The sequence below is a fragment of the Pristiophorus japonicus genome, chromosome 13, assembly GCF_044704955.1.
Source record: "Pristiophorus japonicus isolate sPriJap1 chromosome 13, sPriJap1.hap1, whole genome shotgun sequence".
NCBI lineage: Eukaryota > Metazoa > Chordata > Chondrichthyes > Pristiophoridae > Pristiophorus > Pristiophorus japonicus.
The window spans coordinates 153094141-153111776 of NC_091989.1; the positions used below are offsets into that span (position 1 = coordinate 153094141).

Sequence of the window (17636 nt, forward strand, 5' to 3'; positions counted from 1 at the left end):
CTCTCCGAGCCCAGAACTCATCCCACTCTCCGAGCCCAGAACTCATCCCACTCTCCGAGCCCAGAACTCACCCCACTCTCTGAGCCCAGAACTCACCCCACTCTCTGAGCCCAGAAGTCTTCCCACTCTCCGAACCCAGAACTCTCCCACTCTTCGAGCCCAGAACTCGCCCCACCCTGAATCCTGACAGCTTTTTAGTTTTGCCGAAGAAAGAAATCGTCTTGGGCTCCCTTACGCAACACACTCAAAAGGGAACGCCTCTCGCATCCGGGACTCCGCAGACTTGAACCACGTAGACTTTCAGTAATACATATAGTCGATTGATGAATCATTTCCTTCACTATTTTACAATACATTTTGTGTATTTAAGATAGTATCTGATTACAATCTGAAATTATGTTTATGCATTTTGTATGTTTACGCAATGTTCCCTCTTTTTTTTCATGCGGTCCTTTTAAATTTGCTGTGCAATCGTGCATATGCGGTTTCTCATCCAGCAGATGGAGCTGGTGAGTGGCCTGCGCAGGACGTCGCGATTGTTGCATGACAGTGCAGTTGCACACATCAGGGGGGCACTGGTGTGCGGCCCTCAACAGCTCACCAAAACTTGTTAAATGGCCCTCCATCCAAATAGCTGCCCACATCTGGTATAAAAGATATACCATTTGGAGGTACCTTTTGGAAGTGAGCCATACTGGGAAGCAGGAGTGTGATGTAGCAGCACTGGGGAGACTTTGGTAGCACTGAGGAGCTGCTCTTTGGGTTTGGCAGAACTGGGGTGGTGGTCTTGAATGTTAACAGCATTATGGAGAGGTACTAGAGTCTGGCAGTACTACAGTGGGAATACTGGAGTTTGGCATCACAGTGCAGAGGGAATAGAGGGAGCGCTGGCTTTTGCGCTGGTGTTGCCTCCTACAGCCGGGATTTTGCTTCCGCCAATGGTGAGCTGCGCTGCATTTGCATGTCCTTTTGCAGTTCATTAGCATAGATCCCGTGCAATATGGAAGTATTAAACTGAGGGCTCTTGGAAATTAGCAGTGCAGCCTTTATGAAGCCAGGAATGGCTGATGATTGCACCAGCAGGCTGAGGGAATAGAATGTGAGTAGGGAACATTTTGCCAGACTGAGTTCACTGTCAGGGGTATATGGCATCATGCGCGAACGTGTCCCACATTTAGAACATGACGTCGTGGGAGGTCGGTCAGAAGCACCCAAAGAATGTTGGAAGGAGGCAAAGAAGGGCTCAAAATTCTTACAGAAAATGGCTTACAAATCCTCCTGGATGAGATGCAGTAAAGACAGACTGCTGGCTGCCCATGGGAGGAAACCGCAAAAAGCTGTTCCACATGCCATGTGGTAGGAGCTGGCAGTGGAACTAAGTGCCAACTCTTTCACTGCAGAACTGCAGACACACAAGCTAGATATCGAATGAATGGTGGCTATTTCTGTTCAGGCAGTTAAGGAAGTGTTTTATGAGAGCTCACAAAGCAACAGTGGTGCCATTTATGTCACCTTGGGAACAGCTGGATGGCCCTATCTTGCTGTTACGCCAAATTGGAGGAATTACCAACTTTGGAGAAAGATGCATCAATCATTTGATGAAAACATACCCAAACTTCATATTGTACTGATTGTTATTTCAGGCAGCTACGAGCAGTGTGATAAAATTGTGAGGCCATGGCCATCATAGACACAGCAATGGGATGGTGGCAGCAGGTTCCAGGCAGTGGCTGATACAAATCGTATATTGCCTCTTTGATGAAGCCCACTCTTTTAGTATACAGTTCCCCACTAAGTCTTCATAGGACGTGTGTTGCACATTTTTTTTTGGGGGGGGGATGAATGGTAATGAATACCTTGTAGGGCGCTATCTTCTCAAATACTGCCTCATTCTCCTTATGTACATTCTCTCCTGCTCCTCTCCTTCCAGGATAATGACACACAAAGCTATGTCCTGGGAATCTCATACCTGCACTTGAGAAGCTCTCATTGTGAGGGGTGTGAGGGCAAAGGGCAAAATACCCCAGTGATCTCACAGTCCCACAAGTAGCCAGAAACAAGGCCAGTATCCAGGCGAAAACCACAAAAAAACCTGAAAAACTGTAATTGTGCTGTAATTACTACTCAAACTTTCAGCAGTCTTCAAGCTCAAGCTGTCTCAGCTGATCCAAGCTACAGCTGCATATTATATTTCCCATCCTAATTTACCTCGAATGAATTGAAAGTGTAACTGCAGGAAATTCAGGGCTCCACTGGTCCTCATTTTAATAAATGCAAATCAAGTACATAGGGATGCAGGAAGAGCAAATTCCGGCACACCAGTAGTCGCAGATCTTTCCTTTTCTATTCACATTGCCTGTCCGTCTATCTGTCATCGTATCACAGAAACACACACAGAGTTAAGTTATGGGAATTAAATATGGAAACTGGGATGCTGCACACATATAAAGGATTGGTATAGAGTCAGACAGAAAGGTTCACATTAAAGAGAAGTTTTTTACAAATAAGTGGAAATGTAAATGGTACAAAAACATGTTGTTCAACTGCAATGGCGTAAAATGGTACTTTTAAATATATACCTTTTCCACAAAGAGTCTGTTCGGAAAAGAAAAGTTGCATCTACACATTTATTTCACTGGTAAGATAGAAATCAGGAGAAAAAAATGTACAGCGTGAAGGCAGTACTGAACAAGCACTGGATTAAATGCGTTTTACTGCAACAATGATCAGAATGCAAAGGGCATACATAAATAAATTACCTGGAACATGCAACATAGAAAGATTTGATCTCCTTCGATTCCTAACAGTGGGAGAGAATTTTGCCCAAAATGTATAAACAAACAGAATTTAATGTAAAATATTACTTCACAAATTAGAGACTGCCAAATATTTTCAAAGTATCTCAATAGAGTCATTGCCAACAGTAGATTTGGAAAGAGAAGAAGGAGAAAGAGGCAGATGGAGCAGATTGAGTTACAGCTTAGAGCAAGACAGATTTGAGTCTTGAGAATGTATGTGAATCAGCAGAGGAGCTGAGCAGGGAGCAGACAGAAGGCACCATGAATGGGAAGTAGCGTTGAACTGAAACAAGTCAGCTCTCAGCGAGGACTTGGTTCAAAACTTGTTCGACAAAAGAAAATCAGAGACATTTATGGAACAAAAAGGAACACAGACACAACAGATAAAAGTGGAGCAAAAGGAAAGAAACTGGGACAGGGCGGGGCACACTGAACAACACAACTCCGTGAAACGCTATATTGTTTCTGAAAGGCAGCAAAAATTACTCACCACATAATTAGGAGGAATTCTCGCTCCGAATCCTAAGGCAGAAAACTTCTTGTCACTAAAAAGAGTTAAATTGAAACATAATAACAATGGTGTTATCAAATTAAATGCAATTTCACCAAAGATCTTACCAATTTGATAAGTTGTTGCTTTAATATCAGGAGAGGACAAGCAAGTCTTTACATTCATTTTGTCCAGCTTAGCATCATATTGGGGGGGGATTTTAACTGCTAACGGGTTTCTGACAGGAACACGCTGGTTTCAGTTAGATTCCCACCCAACTTCATCAGAAGGAGACCACGGCAATTATAACTCATTAACCTATCGCCGGCTGACTTGCTGGGAAGCAGGTGTGGAACTTTGGGCCCTCGGCCGCCTGCCTGCTCTTCCTGGCCCCACAAAGGAAAGTTATCATCATCATCATAGGTGGTCCCTCAAACGAGGATGACTTGCTTCCACATGAGTTCACAGATGTTTCAATGAAGGACCCAATGTTCCAGTCCTGAACTCCAATTGAGGGGGTGGAAGATGCCTGTGCATGGATTTTTTTAACGTGTGGTGACCGTTGAACATCAGCCACCACACGGGTTTGACAGAGCTAGGCCTTTACCCAGTGGCAAGGATTAACCAGGATGACTGGAGACCTGCTCTGCTGCACGGACCTCGTGCGCACATATATCACAGTGTGGACTGGCCCGTGCTGCCCCTGGGCTCTCGCCTCTTCTGGGCCCTGTAACCTCATTCGCCGCACCTCCACCATGATCTCGCACCAATCCTCCATCACAAACACTCGCCGCACCTCCGCCACAATCTCCCGCCGCGCCTCCGCACCAAACATTCGCCGAACCTCCGTCCCGATCACCCACCAAATCTCAGTCACGATCCCTCATCACTCCTCCGCTCCGATCACTCATCGCAAGTCCGCCACGACCTTCCATGCTCCTCTGCTGTACCAGGGCCCCGCCGATGCTCCTGCCCACACTCCGAGCAGCGACCTGGGTCCTGATGACGTCACCCAGTCGCCCACCTCGAAGGGAAAGTTATAAACGTTTGTTGATTGACATCTTGTGTTTCCAATCCTCTTCTGACTAGAGATCACTTGACGGGACAGCCGCAGTGGTTTCCCCACTCAGATCAGTGTTAAAATAGAGGTCATATTTCGATGATGTACCAGACTCTGATTAACATATTTAAAGATGGACCCCACTGGAAGACCAGGTTAAAATCAAAGATATCGGGATCCAGGCAAGTGATCAACAGGCAAGTCACTGGGTCGGTTTTAACTGCCTACCTGACAGATGTAGGGTTAAAAAATCAACCCCGTTGGTTTTAGGCTCAAACATGTCAGCCGACAACTATACAAGTGCACCACACAAAATAGAAGTATGTTTTTCTTTTGTTTGTCACTTGTTTGAAATGTTTATTATAGGTTTTAATTTTTAAAACAACTGCAGTTTCAAGTTATGTCCACAGGCTCTTGAATAATAAAATAATTTTCAACTGGTATATGTCTCATATTTGTTTCTTCCCCTGTATTCTTGCTCTCTCCAAATTACACACTCCTACCACTGAGAGCATGTTCAGAGAACCTGTTCACAGGCCTCCAAGAACATTCTTCTGAACTAGCTGCCAAGAGGAATGTAAGAACATCCCAGAGCTGCAGTTGCCTTCGGTTTCCATCCCTCCTGGGGGGATGCACTTAACTTCTGCCCATTGCTTCCACACAGCAATGTGGTTGAAATCAGAAACTTGCAGTGGAGCCAGGAATCAAAGTGGCCTCCAACTGCTCTGCAGAATCACTCTTTGTTTCAATGTGCCGCAACACTTCACTGCAGCTTCCAGTATGCCTCATCATGTCCGTTGGTCCCTAGTAGCAATACCACAGAAAAGTGGCAGTGTTGGTATCAAACAATTTTAGTTTTATTCCCACATTTATCAGCTTGATCCATTCCAGAGGCCTACCAGTAACTTCCTGTTGGTACTCAAAAACGAGGGAATATTGCACACCTAGCAGCAATGTTAGTTTACTACAAATGCATAATTTACAGATGCAATCAATAGCAGTCAAAAATACAATGGAACTGGCCAATTGTTATCATTATGTAAAATGATAAATCGCAAAATAGAATGCAGCATCATTTGTGGGACCTGTTGTCTGATCAAGGAGAAGTATGTCAATGCTAGGGAAATGGAACATTGCTTCCGCACCTATGGGCCGCCTGTTCTACATCCTGTCGATTTTCCTTTCCAAATATTTTTTCTCTCCTCCAATTTTTATCCTGCTCCCACCTTTTCTGAAAGCATTGGCTCTATGCTGGTTTCACAGGCACCAGAGACCCTCTGATTCCTCGGTGAAGTGGTCATTCGTCATGTGTGAATCTTGCCAGTGATAGCAGGCTATTTGACTGGAGGGGCATCACAGCAGCTCCCAACATTCCTCATATGACATCCCGCAGGAAAGGATGCTGGATAGCTACCAGTAGCTAACATCCCAATGATTTTCTCTTCCTGAACCCAAAGATTCCTTTACCTCTATCCCAAGCTGTGATCAGCTAACTTAGTGCAGATCCAGGATCAAACCTGCAATATCAGGAACTCACTGGATAAACTCACTGAACCACCAGGAGATCCCAGGTCAGGTACATCACAAGTTAAATGCAGAGTAAAATTCTCTCTGCACTGCTCCAGCCTCAAAAAGCTAATTTTCTAATACTAGTAAGGCATTTCAGTTTTCCATAGCAGAGCCTCTTCAAGTGGGATTGCCGAGTCAGTGCCAAAATGTGTGCTGCTTTTTCATTGTAAACTCATGACCACTGGCAACTGGACCAAGACTGCCCAAAGTTATTTTGGTTAAGACTCTTACAGCTGTCTGAAAGAGAGGGGTGCTCATCTCATCAGTCCAAGCTCAAATCCAAATCAGATCTCAAAGATGCAAGGTGAGTCTTCAACCCAGATAATGTAATTCCTTCCATCTGGAGGCTTCAAATCTCCAAAGACTTGGCTAATGGAAACTAAAGATTGCATCGCAATGTTCTGTTGTTGCTCTATATTAGTTCACTGGCGAATAAAGCCAGTCACACTCAGCAGTAATGAAAACTGGCTGAATGAACTGACAAAAATACCAGCACAGGTGGAGAGTAGCGAAGGCTATAATTCTGAGCTTTGTTTGGTAGTAGCAGAAAATGGAAAATAACAAAATCTGTTTTTTTTTAAATTCAAAAGGGCTGTTTTCAAACAAAGCTGAGAATTATAGCCTTCGCTACTCTCCATCTGTGCTGGTATTTTTGTCAGTTCATTCAGCCAGTTTTCATTACTGCTGAGTGTGACTGGCTTTATTCATCACATGATTTGCCTAGGATTTTCCGTATCATGAGTACCATTTGTGTGATTCAGACAATGCGTATGTCGACACTGACTAATCTATAGCAGCACTGCCTTACCACAACCTCCAGAATACAACTTCACTGGCAGCACTCTAATCTGTGAAAACATTTAAAACAATGAGTGTTTCATTACTCATGAAAGCTGCCTGCTAACAATAACTAATAAATGGGTTGGAGATAACAACAGGTTTTAGAACTCTGAATTCAGAATTCCATTCTGCAAACATTCTTTCTATGCAACATAAAGGTCAGACAAGTGTTATGTATACAACTATGTAATACTTGCCACCAGAGGGCGCAACTGTTGGAGTCCTAATGGTCACCTGCACACACGTGTGCAGTAAAAAAGGTTGGCTGCCATGTTGTTTAGGCACTCTGGAGTTGTAATAAAGAAGACTAAGATCACACTAAGTTTAGCTCACAGTACGCAGCCTCGTGGAGTTCTCGTATATATAATAACAAGCATATCAGCAATCCAGTAAAAAGTTGCCATTTACCAGGGGAATAAGAATTCACGGTCAGTGTGAATTTTCTGCATGTGGCATTTGAAAATCCCTTTGTGTCAGTCTGTAAAGGAGAAAGGTTGGGTCCTAATGTTTACTAATGTATATAACAAAACTTGGATACAATCAAATGCTGATGTCATGATTAAGATTCAAATTTGAGATTTGTGTAGTTGGAATAAAATCTTAATACCACTTTCTTTATCCTGTTCCCATTTACTAAAAAGTGCATGTATTTAAGGGAGCATTTTTCATAAATAGATGTTAAATGTACTTCTATGTCTTCCGTGGTTTCTCAGCAGGTTTATCCAGTAAGTGGCTAAGTCACAAAGAGCAGAATGATTCCTCATGCGTCACTAAATCTGCATTCAGTTAGCTGATTTCTGCCAGAACAGAGATAGTACAGTTTACCTCAGTGGCCTTGGCTTGTGGAAGAAAATAAAATGGCCACGGTTCCTGCCCCTGGCTACTGGGGATTGCCTACCAACATTCACAGCCAAGGCTCACACATTAATATTGTCCACTTAAGCAGGGCACCAAAAGGTGGCTAGTGCCCACAGGCCCAAGCCCCAGCAAATAAACAATGCCACCAGGGGAAGAGTCGAGGGGAGAAAACTGGCAGAAAAATTTACAAAAGATTTACTGTTATAACATTTTGGCTAAACCATTCAACTTTTAGAACAACATGTAACCTAAACAAAAGTGCTCAATGGCACTGCACGGAGTAACAATACGTAGCCCCGTGGGGTGAAAGGCTCCAGTCTCCAAAGATTATATTGGCAGTGGCCAATGCGGCAATCTGAGCCGTACCCTGCATTACTTAGTGGACAACTTGCAAGGAGTACAAATGGGTGAGCGAAGGTGCTTGTATCCAATTAAGAATTAAAACAAGTAATTAAAAACCTCAGAGTTACAAATTCTGCACCAGTAGGTTCATCCCTGCAAGTGTAACATTTTATGGCCGAACATGGGTGGCACTTTGCATCATCCCTGCACATCCAATGCTTTGCTGAAACAACATTCAGACATAGATTTCTAATAAGATGTGAGAAGACTCGCACAAGGTTTGATTTATTAATCTTGAGTAGTCTCACATCCTAAATTCTTGTCCTACTGAATTATGAATGGGCTTCTTACCAAACTTGCCCCTATCCATTTGTCTGTATCTATATTTAAATACTTTCTTCCAATGTTTAATGGACGATAGCTGCCTATATGTCTGAGTAACTTTTACAATGTCAGCTACCTAACGACTTCACTTGAGCAAGAGTCCTTCCACAATAGGGCCGACAAAGGAGCGAAACGTAATGCACATAATCCAGGACCCGCTTTGTTATAACTGGCACTAGTTTAAATGCTGATTTTCTTTCATGGTTCTTTATATATCTTGGAAAGCAGAAAATATTAAGCTATTTAATTTTAATGGTTACTTTTAACAAAGCCTGGGAGGACTGTTTTAACCGTGGACATTTTTGAAAACAGTAGCTTACTTTTGGTCATGGGCTAATTGTTCAATTCGCCACAATACTTTTACAGCTATCAATCTGCTCAACTAATCCTTCTCTTCCACCTTCACCATAACTTCACTGGAACTGCTCCGGAAATCCCGTTTCTGCCATATTTCCGGTGAAATTATGGCATTGAAGTGGGAGCAGCTCAGAGGAAATTTCAGGAAGTCTAGGTATGTGGGAATCATTGGGATACTTGAAAGACATACTGGAAGTAAATAGCACATTAAAGAGGCACACATCTAATGTAGTACATGAAGCCAATTCTCTCCTGTTATCCTGTCTACCCTGAGCTTGTTTTAGCTTTCATTATGGTTATGTATCTTGTAAGAACATAAGAAATAGGAGCAGGAGTAGGCCTGCTCCGCCATTCAATAAAATCATGGCAGAACTTCTACATCAATTCCACTGTCCTGCCCTATCCCCAGATCATATTCGATGACATAATATAAACTAAATGGTACAATTTGACCTCCATCAGCTGGTACAAAATTCAATTGCCAGGTTGCAGAAGAAATCCCTTTTTCTACTTTATTTCATTGCTGCGAGCACTGATTTAATTTCAGCCGCTAATACCTCGCTTGCAGATTTTTGATGTGCAGCATATCACAGTGAGGCACTGACAGTCCTGCTGTTAGTTCACTGAAACTACTGCCTGTGTGTGTAGATGGGGTGAAAGCTTTGAGAACTGGATAAAGAGCAGCAGACAGGATTTGCTCTCCTTTTCCTTGGTTTTGCAAACAAATAGTGAAATCATTTTAAACCTTTGTTCACACAAGTTCTGTCTCATACTAGGCAGTCGCAATGGGCCAACTGACCCACTTTTGTCCTAAAATGTCTGTGACATATTTCTGTAACCCACTGTGGTTTTTATCAGTATAATTAATAAACTTCCATCTGCGTTTAAAAAAAACGTATTTTCTTTTGTTATATAGAACACTGCAGCTTTAAACATTTTTGTTCAATGTAGCTCATTAAACTGAAGAATTTACAGTGTGATTCTGCTCAGGAGGAAACATAATTAGACTACACAGTTTATTATGGACAGTATCATTAGCTTGTTTCCATCCTTTTGCTTACTGTTCAGATTTTGAGTATGTATGTTAGAAAATATTGTCAATCTTAACTTACCTGTGGCTAATCTCTCAGAATGGCACTGAGTTCCAGGTGTTGGGATATTGTCTCTGACTGATTGTATCTGTTAATTATTGATAACTGCCGTTTTGGTAAAAATTCTTAGTTGAACTGTATCGACTTCACTCCTGAAATGTTGCATGGCTATGAAATACTACTGCCTAAATATAACCCGGAGACCATTTTGTTCAAACCCAAGGCTGATGTATGCCAGATGAAAGGATTCATGGAATTAAATCTTAATTAGAGCGCATCTATAATCAGCAACATAAGGCTTGTATATAGCAGGTGTCACACAGTGTGCACATCACACTTTAAATATCTGAAGCGCGGAAAACAAAGAACCTGCACTTGTATGGCTGTTTTTATGCAGCAAAATGTCCCCAGGCATTCGCAAGGGGTCAGACACTAAGTGGAAACTGTGGGAATAAATCACCCGATTTACATTCACAGACAGCATGGTTGCAGAGCAGTGTCACCTGCTATGAGGAACCCTGCTGTTAAAGTACACCAGGATCCTGCACAGCGTCTGACTATGCAGTGCAGCTACAACCTCGGGCCTGCCTCCATGCTGCAATGAGAACTTATGGGGATGGTGGCAGAGTGGCACAGAGCACAACCCTCATCACAACCACCTCATATAGCATCACCTCCACTTTATCTGCAGACTCATGTCTGCACCTTACGTTTCCTTTCCCTTCATTTTTCTGGTTCCCTCTTAAACCCCTGCTCCTTCAGTGTTGGCAACGTCTGCTAATGGTTTGAGGCGCTTTCATCATTTTTATCACCTAATTTGACACTCATTTTTAATTGTCCCCACCCGTATAAATTTCACTTATACTCAATCTTCCGCTCCCATTAGTGTGCTGCCTACATTTGCCCAATTCTGCACCTCAATCTGTGATTGATGATTTCTCTTTCCCCAGTATGTCTTATTCAACAGAAAAAAATCCATTAATCTGGGGTCCCGTTTGAATCGTCTGCTGACAGGAACCATAAACTTGTGAAGCAGCTGTTGCAGAACGATGACACAAAGCACATAACATGCACTGTATGAATATGAAGGGCACTGTGATAAAATAACTTGTTACGCCAGTTGTAACTCACCAACAGCTCTACCACTTGCTCCTGGCACTGAGCTGTGCCCTATTAATGGTTTATTTTTCATAAGCTGTCACTGCCTATTCTGTATTTCCCATTGTATCCCTATTCTCCATGTCCCTCTGTGAGACAATGGCCAATGTCTTTAGGAGAAAATATTGTCACGAAAGGTAGGCAGGTGCTGAACACTGAGCTCTAGCTTTGCCTGATTAATGAGGACTATAATTGGTCCGAATGTAACTGCAACTGCACTGTAAGGTATGGGCGGAACATTCAACTTGGGCGGAGTGTTAAACTTCAATGGAAGGGGAAAATTGGACAGAGTGTATAACGGGTGGCCGATCCTACACCACCCATCCCCCCCCCCCCCCCACTGAAGTTGAAAGTTCCACCCATGAAACTCACCCAAACATGCTCAGAGAGTAAAATTATACCTTGTTGGACTTGTCCCTCGAAATATTAGTCATCTCCAGCCTGAAGGTTTTACTCATTTATGTTTTATCAATTCTAATGAATTTCTTTTTTTAAATTTTAATATGGATTTTGCACTGAGTATGCTGTCACTGCAATCATCTATTACTGAGGAGAACTGAGCACCTAATGGACGCCATTAGCTGTGTTTGAAATCTAAAAATGAAAGTAGTCCAACATCCTAGGAACTCATTTGCTTAAAAGGGACATTGTCAGCCTCTCAAGAGGAAGAGTAGGAGATCAGCAATTATTGGTGACAGTGTATGAGGTCAGCGGTGACAAAAAGGATTATCCATCATGGGGGCAAATGAGTGCCTTGAAAGTGAACTCTTTGAAAAGTATTGTATGTAAAATTCATCTGTCCCATATTTTAAAGGAGGAGCCACTCCATTTAAAATAAACAACCTCTGTTAAGATAGCAGACAAAGGAACTTCGTGAAAACATGTTAAGCATTCATAAGCTAATATTTGAAAAGCCTAATTTCATCTGATCCAGACTAAATAGTACTCATCTAGAATTTATACATGGGCTCGAACTGGCTATTGTCTATGAAGGGACAAAACATTGAATCTAGTCCAATTGCTTCAGAATTATAATTCACCTCGATAGACAAAATACCAATTGTGGCCAAATCCAGACGTTCCAATAATTCCCGTTCAGTTTTTTTTAAATGCCAGGGATTTTGTAGGTTTTTCTCAATTGAAGTTTTACTTTTCTATTCTGTTAAGTGGCCAAACTGCTTTGTCAGTAATTCTTTGCCCAGCAATGCAAAATTGGGACAAAAAACATAATGGGAGCAAGTAGTACAGAAATTCAAACAAGGTGCAACGTAAGTGTTTATGCTTTATTTAGAACTTAAATAAAAGCCTACAAATCACCCAGGAAATGAAAAGGGTTGCTTCTCTTTATTAAAAATGTCAACACCATTTAATGAGCACCATTACAACTAACCGGCTGCTAGACTGAGGTGAGGTTGTTTTCTAGTGGATGGTTAACAGTACCTGTCGTAGTCTTGACAGATCTCACCTACTGAGATCAGTGCTTTCAGATACTCGTTGGGCTGGTAGGGATTGATGTAATGCAAGGAACAGCTGTTTCGTGGGTCTCCATTCGAAGCTGTGAAGTCAACGGCTACCTAAAATAGAAGGTGGTAATTCATTATTAACAGCACTAGGCTCTGGATGCTACATTTCTTTTGAAGCTCATAGTGATGTACAATTTTCTAAATAAAACCCGCAAAATATGTCAAAAATAATAGCACCCTTCCAAAGCTACTGCAGCAGAAAGCTTTGACATGAATCCGTTGTTGAAAGGAAAGGACACACTGAAGCAAATACTGACAAAAACAGAAAGCTACAATTGAAAGTGCATAGAGATCTACAGATTACACAGAATTGGAAAACTCAATTATCGGATTAAAATTTCATATAATTTAAGCCCTTTACTGGTCCATAATTATTAAGTAAAATCTCCTGATAATTTCCAGTTGCTTTTTCTGCATGACACTATGGGGGCGATTTTAACAGAAAATCTGCACATTGGGCAGTGTGTGGAATGATCCAGCATCCACTCACCAGCAGAAAGCTTGAACCATTTTCATAGCCAGGCCTCATCTGAATGCTTTCAGCAAGCTGCCAGCAGTGAGCGAGCACTGATTGGCAACTTGCCGATTGGAAGAGGGTGGTGGAGGTAGGTCTATACAGTGGGCAGGGGAGGCAATACCAGGACAAGGAGGGACTGGTAGTAGGTAGGAAGATCTGTATGGGGCCAGGAGGTGCATCATTACCTTGGTGGCACAACAGAATGATCACCGGATTCTATGGCCACGGTCGGGAATGTAATGGGTTGGCATAAATTTTATTTCTGTCACTGCTAGACACAAGAAGGAAACTTCTGACTTCGGAAAAGACAGGTGGTTCTAATATGGTGCTGCTCCGTGATTGAAATGTGTTGCGACAGGACTGGATTATGATTCAGTGAAGATGCTTCAAATGAGCTTCCTTGGCTGTTCTCTTGCTGCTTCTGTTTGTGCTCCTGGTGCTTTGTCTTCCTGTGCCTGATCTGCTTCAACAGTGTCAACATCTGCCTCTCCCTCCTCCTCCTCCGGGATGTTTACCTCTAAGCCTTTCTGGAGAGTAAAATTGTATGGGACAAAGCAGGCTCCCACAATTCTTGAAACACCGATAGCGTCATACTGTAGCTTTCCCTGCCATATCCAAGCATTCCTTCAACATTCCTATAGTTTATTCAAATTCTGGTTCTGATGTGGCATCACTGAAGGGGTGCAGCAGTGTTGTCCGTGTAGGAGCCTTCGTTTCCCGTGGGCGCTCACTTGTTCCTGATTTTGAAAATAAGCAAGAATACTCAAGTGGCTGAGGATAAAAACATGGCGGCAGCTCCCAGAGCACTCAGCATTCGTGTGAAGGAATTGGTATCACTTGAACGTTGAGCGAGTGAAATTCCTTTCTGTTGATGTAATGTTGAGGGTTGTCAGTTGGGGATCGTATCGCCACATGAACAGAGTCGATTGCCCCAGGAACTGGCAAGTTTCCTGAAATCCTCCAGCCATTTGTAGTCCATTCATTCATGTGCTTAGGGCCGCTGTCAAATTTGATAAATTGGGTAGCCCTGGCAAATTGGATATTAGTGACATACTTGATGCAACCATACACAGTAAATGGACTTATGTAGAAGGCTTCAGTGACTCCTTAGCATCAGCCTATCACATAAAAGCTTGGTGCTTGAACCAATGTTCCCGTTAAGCTGTGCGTGGCAGCGCTGAAAGTACTGCGCAGACCGCTCACAAGCTTTTCCATTTGGAATCCCGCGCATGCACAAGAATTGAAAGGGACTGCACATTGAAATAAACAGGCTCCGCACAACAAAGGCAATTTAGAGAGAATACTGGCTGCAAACTTCTCCTCAGCTATGTGCAACGTCCTTGAATCAGCCTGGAGTTCTGACTGTAACAAGGAGCAGAGATCCTCCAGTGCCTCCAGGTTGAATGGCAGCCTCCAGAGATAGAGCCCTACGGAAATATTTAAACAGGAGTGCAAAGGTCTATATATCCCATTGACAGAGTAGGAGTGGCAGGGTCTGGCTCTGCTCTGGTGATGCCTGATTAAATGAGCTTCTAACTCCTCCGCTTCCTCCAAGAGGTAGATAATAACAGTAGAATCCCCATTGGGAACCCCATATTGCAAACTATGGAGGATGATATCTAAAATTTCCCAGAGGTACAATGAGCTGGATATTAACTCGGAGGCGGGGAGGGAGTGGGGGGCTGGTTTGAGGTTGGGAAACCCGGAAGACTGGGTTTCCCTCAGGCCCTGCCAAATTTAACAGCAGGACCTGATTAACATTTTTGTCTCACAGCCAGCCAGATTGAGAGGCTGGCTGTCAGCTGAAGAGCGGCGAGGAGGGAGAGATGGAGTCAGGGGTGATCGGAGTCCAGAGGAAGATTGGAGTCTGGAGCCGGGGAGACTGGAGCGAGTGGGGGGAGGAAGATCGGGGAGGCCAGAGCGGGAGGGAGGAAGATCAGAGTCCAGAGCCAGGCAACATCAGGGGGTCGGAGCAGGGGGAAGGAGATTGGACTCTGGACCCACACAACATTGGAGGGCAGAGTGTGGGTGATCGGAATTCAGAGCCAGATCGGAGGCCACAAGGAATATTGAAGGCTAGAGGCAAGATTGGAGGCCAGAGGAGGGGGTGAATTGAAAGGATTGGGCTGAAGATCGGAAGGGTTGTGGATTGTCCGATCACGGGGCGTTGGTGAAGCTGGATCTAGCAGGTAAGTGGGAAGACACTTCACTCCTGATCTAGCAGTCCTCGCCTCCCTTTAGTTGGCGGATTTCCCGAGGCCGACCAGGGTTAAATTTAAAATGGTGGTTAAATATGAGGCACGCAGCCACATTATATTTAAATTGCCAACCTGCTGTAAGAATTCGGCAAAAACATACTTTTGGATTTGAGTTTTGGACATTGCTTGTACACATTTTCTGTTACTGCAGAAGAGCAGACAGCAGACTGGGATAGGTCCGGACATGTTCCACAGGAATACACATCAGGTGGACATGGATCAATGGTTGATGGACAGGCTTTTTGTCATACAGTCAGTGAGAGATCAACAAGATTGGTCGGTGCTCATGACACAAAGGAAGCTATTCGACCATACAGACTGGTCGGAGCCTTATCGAGGCAACAGCCCAGTTGACAAAGGAACAGGCCGAGGACATTGATTTTGCTTTTTCAGTTGTACTGCCTCAGGGGAAGAACAGTTGAACTTTTGGCGTGAGAAGAAGCATTTTTGCAGGTATAAGAATGGCAGTTTGCAGCCATCTCTCTCTCTCCCCCCTCTTCTACGCTTGCTTGCGTCGTTCAATGCACAAGGACTGAGCACGCCGTCTGGGACGGAGAGAAGAAACACCACCTATGAGCAAAGAAAGCCTTGCTACTTCAACTGGGAAACTGACCTTGAGACTGGACTTGAATATCACAGATTGGTACAGAATCAGAAGATACGTCTCATCGGGAGAAGCAGCGAGTAAACCAGAGGGGTAATTTGTGAGCATTTATTCCAGCCCACACATCTTTAAGACCACCGCATAGTGTGAAAGGGTGTCGTGTGTCCCAACCAAACCTTAGGGGTTTTAGTGGGGAGGTTTTTGCACGGATCATAAGCGTACACACAATTCTGTTGGACAGATTCGGAGGTGCACTTTTGAATCCGAGCAGGGGTGTTTTAGATGTGGGTACTTCGCGTTAGGGGCCTGTTCAGATGGGCCAGAGTTGTGTGTTGTACTGTATTTGTTCGTTTTACACCATCAGGTTGTGTTTTTGCTGGGTGCAGGTTTGCTTTAACCTGAATAAAAGCATTGTGATGGTTGAGACCGAAAGATCTGGCTGTAACTGAGTATTTCTGTTCACCACTGTAATTCCGGTGTCTAGAACTGTTGTAAGGGGAGTGATTCGAAACCACCAAGGGCAAAACTACTTAGACGGTCTCTTGCAAGCGGGTTGGTTGCCCACCCCCATCCCACCTCCGTTAAAAGTGAAAGTGAACAAGTTAGAGGTGTAGTGGGGTCAGGATTCAGATTCTTAACATTTTATCTTCCCACCCGAGCCAAACCCACCCGTTTTGGTGGGATAAGGTTCCCCCGAATCCTCTCGAGGAGGATTAGAATTGCAAGCTGAAGGCTTCAGATGAACAGGAAAAACAAAGGCTGAAAAGGATGCAGCCACATACCAAAGTCATAGCCAAAAAATTATTTCTTCAAAAAAAACCATCAGCAGTTTGCCTTTAAGACAATACAATCATTTTAATCAGCTGATCCTAGGAAGAATGCTAGTTTTCTACATGTGCTAATTGGTAGGGTAGAATCGCGGATGGAAATTATTAAATATAGGGTGAATGACGACATCCATTCTAAATCCGTCATTTGGACGTCTGCACTATTTATCGGACAGATGTTTCATCCACCTGCCCTCACTTCTGGCAGAAATGGGTCACAAGTTAAATGGGGCAGATGCAGGGTCTGGTGCTGCCTGAATAAACGGGTTTCCCCTTCTTACTAGCAGATCCGAGTCCCTCCACAAATTCCATCTCTTCTTCCCCAGCACAAAACTGCCAGCATTATGCCCCTCACTCACCCATGGAATTTCACGGCCTATGTACATATCCAAAATTATTAAATAAAGACATTTCTAATGGTATTGGTACAGAAATGGCTCCAGATTTGTAATTCTCTGTCAGGTAAATCTCTTCTGCAGTGCCCTGGCCAAACTTGAGATCACCAATGTGAAGCAACAGTTCAAAATGACGCAAGGGGCTAATTAATATTGGTGTTGGTGTTACACAATCTTAAATAGAACAGCCATTTATATATGGTAAACACGGGGAATAAATTTCAAGGTAGATTTGTGAAGAAACTCAGAACTAGGCCTGCGTATATGTATACGAGATAAAGGCAGCTTGAAAGGAGCTTCATGGCTGCTTGAAACTACAAGTTTGGCTCTGATAGCATGCTTACCAATGTAGAAATTCCTATAGTATAAGTGATTAAGCGATCTTATGCTACTCTTGTCAAAGGCATCAAAACACTTTGGCCGTGAAATTAGAGCCTTTCGCACTGGCCGTTAAGACTGATATGGAAAAGAAATGGCGGCCGCCTTGCTTCCGTCGCCACATGATGGTGAACGCCTGGTATCCTGGCAGCAACCATGATGCCTTCATCCTGTGCCAGTCCAGTGT

General features: G+C 43.5%; 1 protein-coding gene across 1 annotated transcript in view; it reads right to left on the reverse strand.

Moving 5' to 3' along the window:
- The window catches only part of cpne7 (copine VII), a 224295-nt gene that overhangs the window by 9841 nt on the left and 196818 nt on the right, over positions 1 to 17636 (reverse strand). Inside the window, exons 10-11 of the mRNA XM_070896982.1 lie at positions 12388 to 12521; positions 3289 to 3343 (exon numbers count right to left, since the gene is read on the reverse strand). Coding sequence (XP_070753083.1) covers positions 3289 to 3343; positions 12388 to 12521 — 189 coding nt within the window. The remainder of the gene's footprint in view (positions 1 to 3288; positions 3344 to 12387; positions 12522 to 17636) is intronic.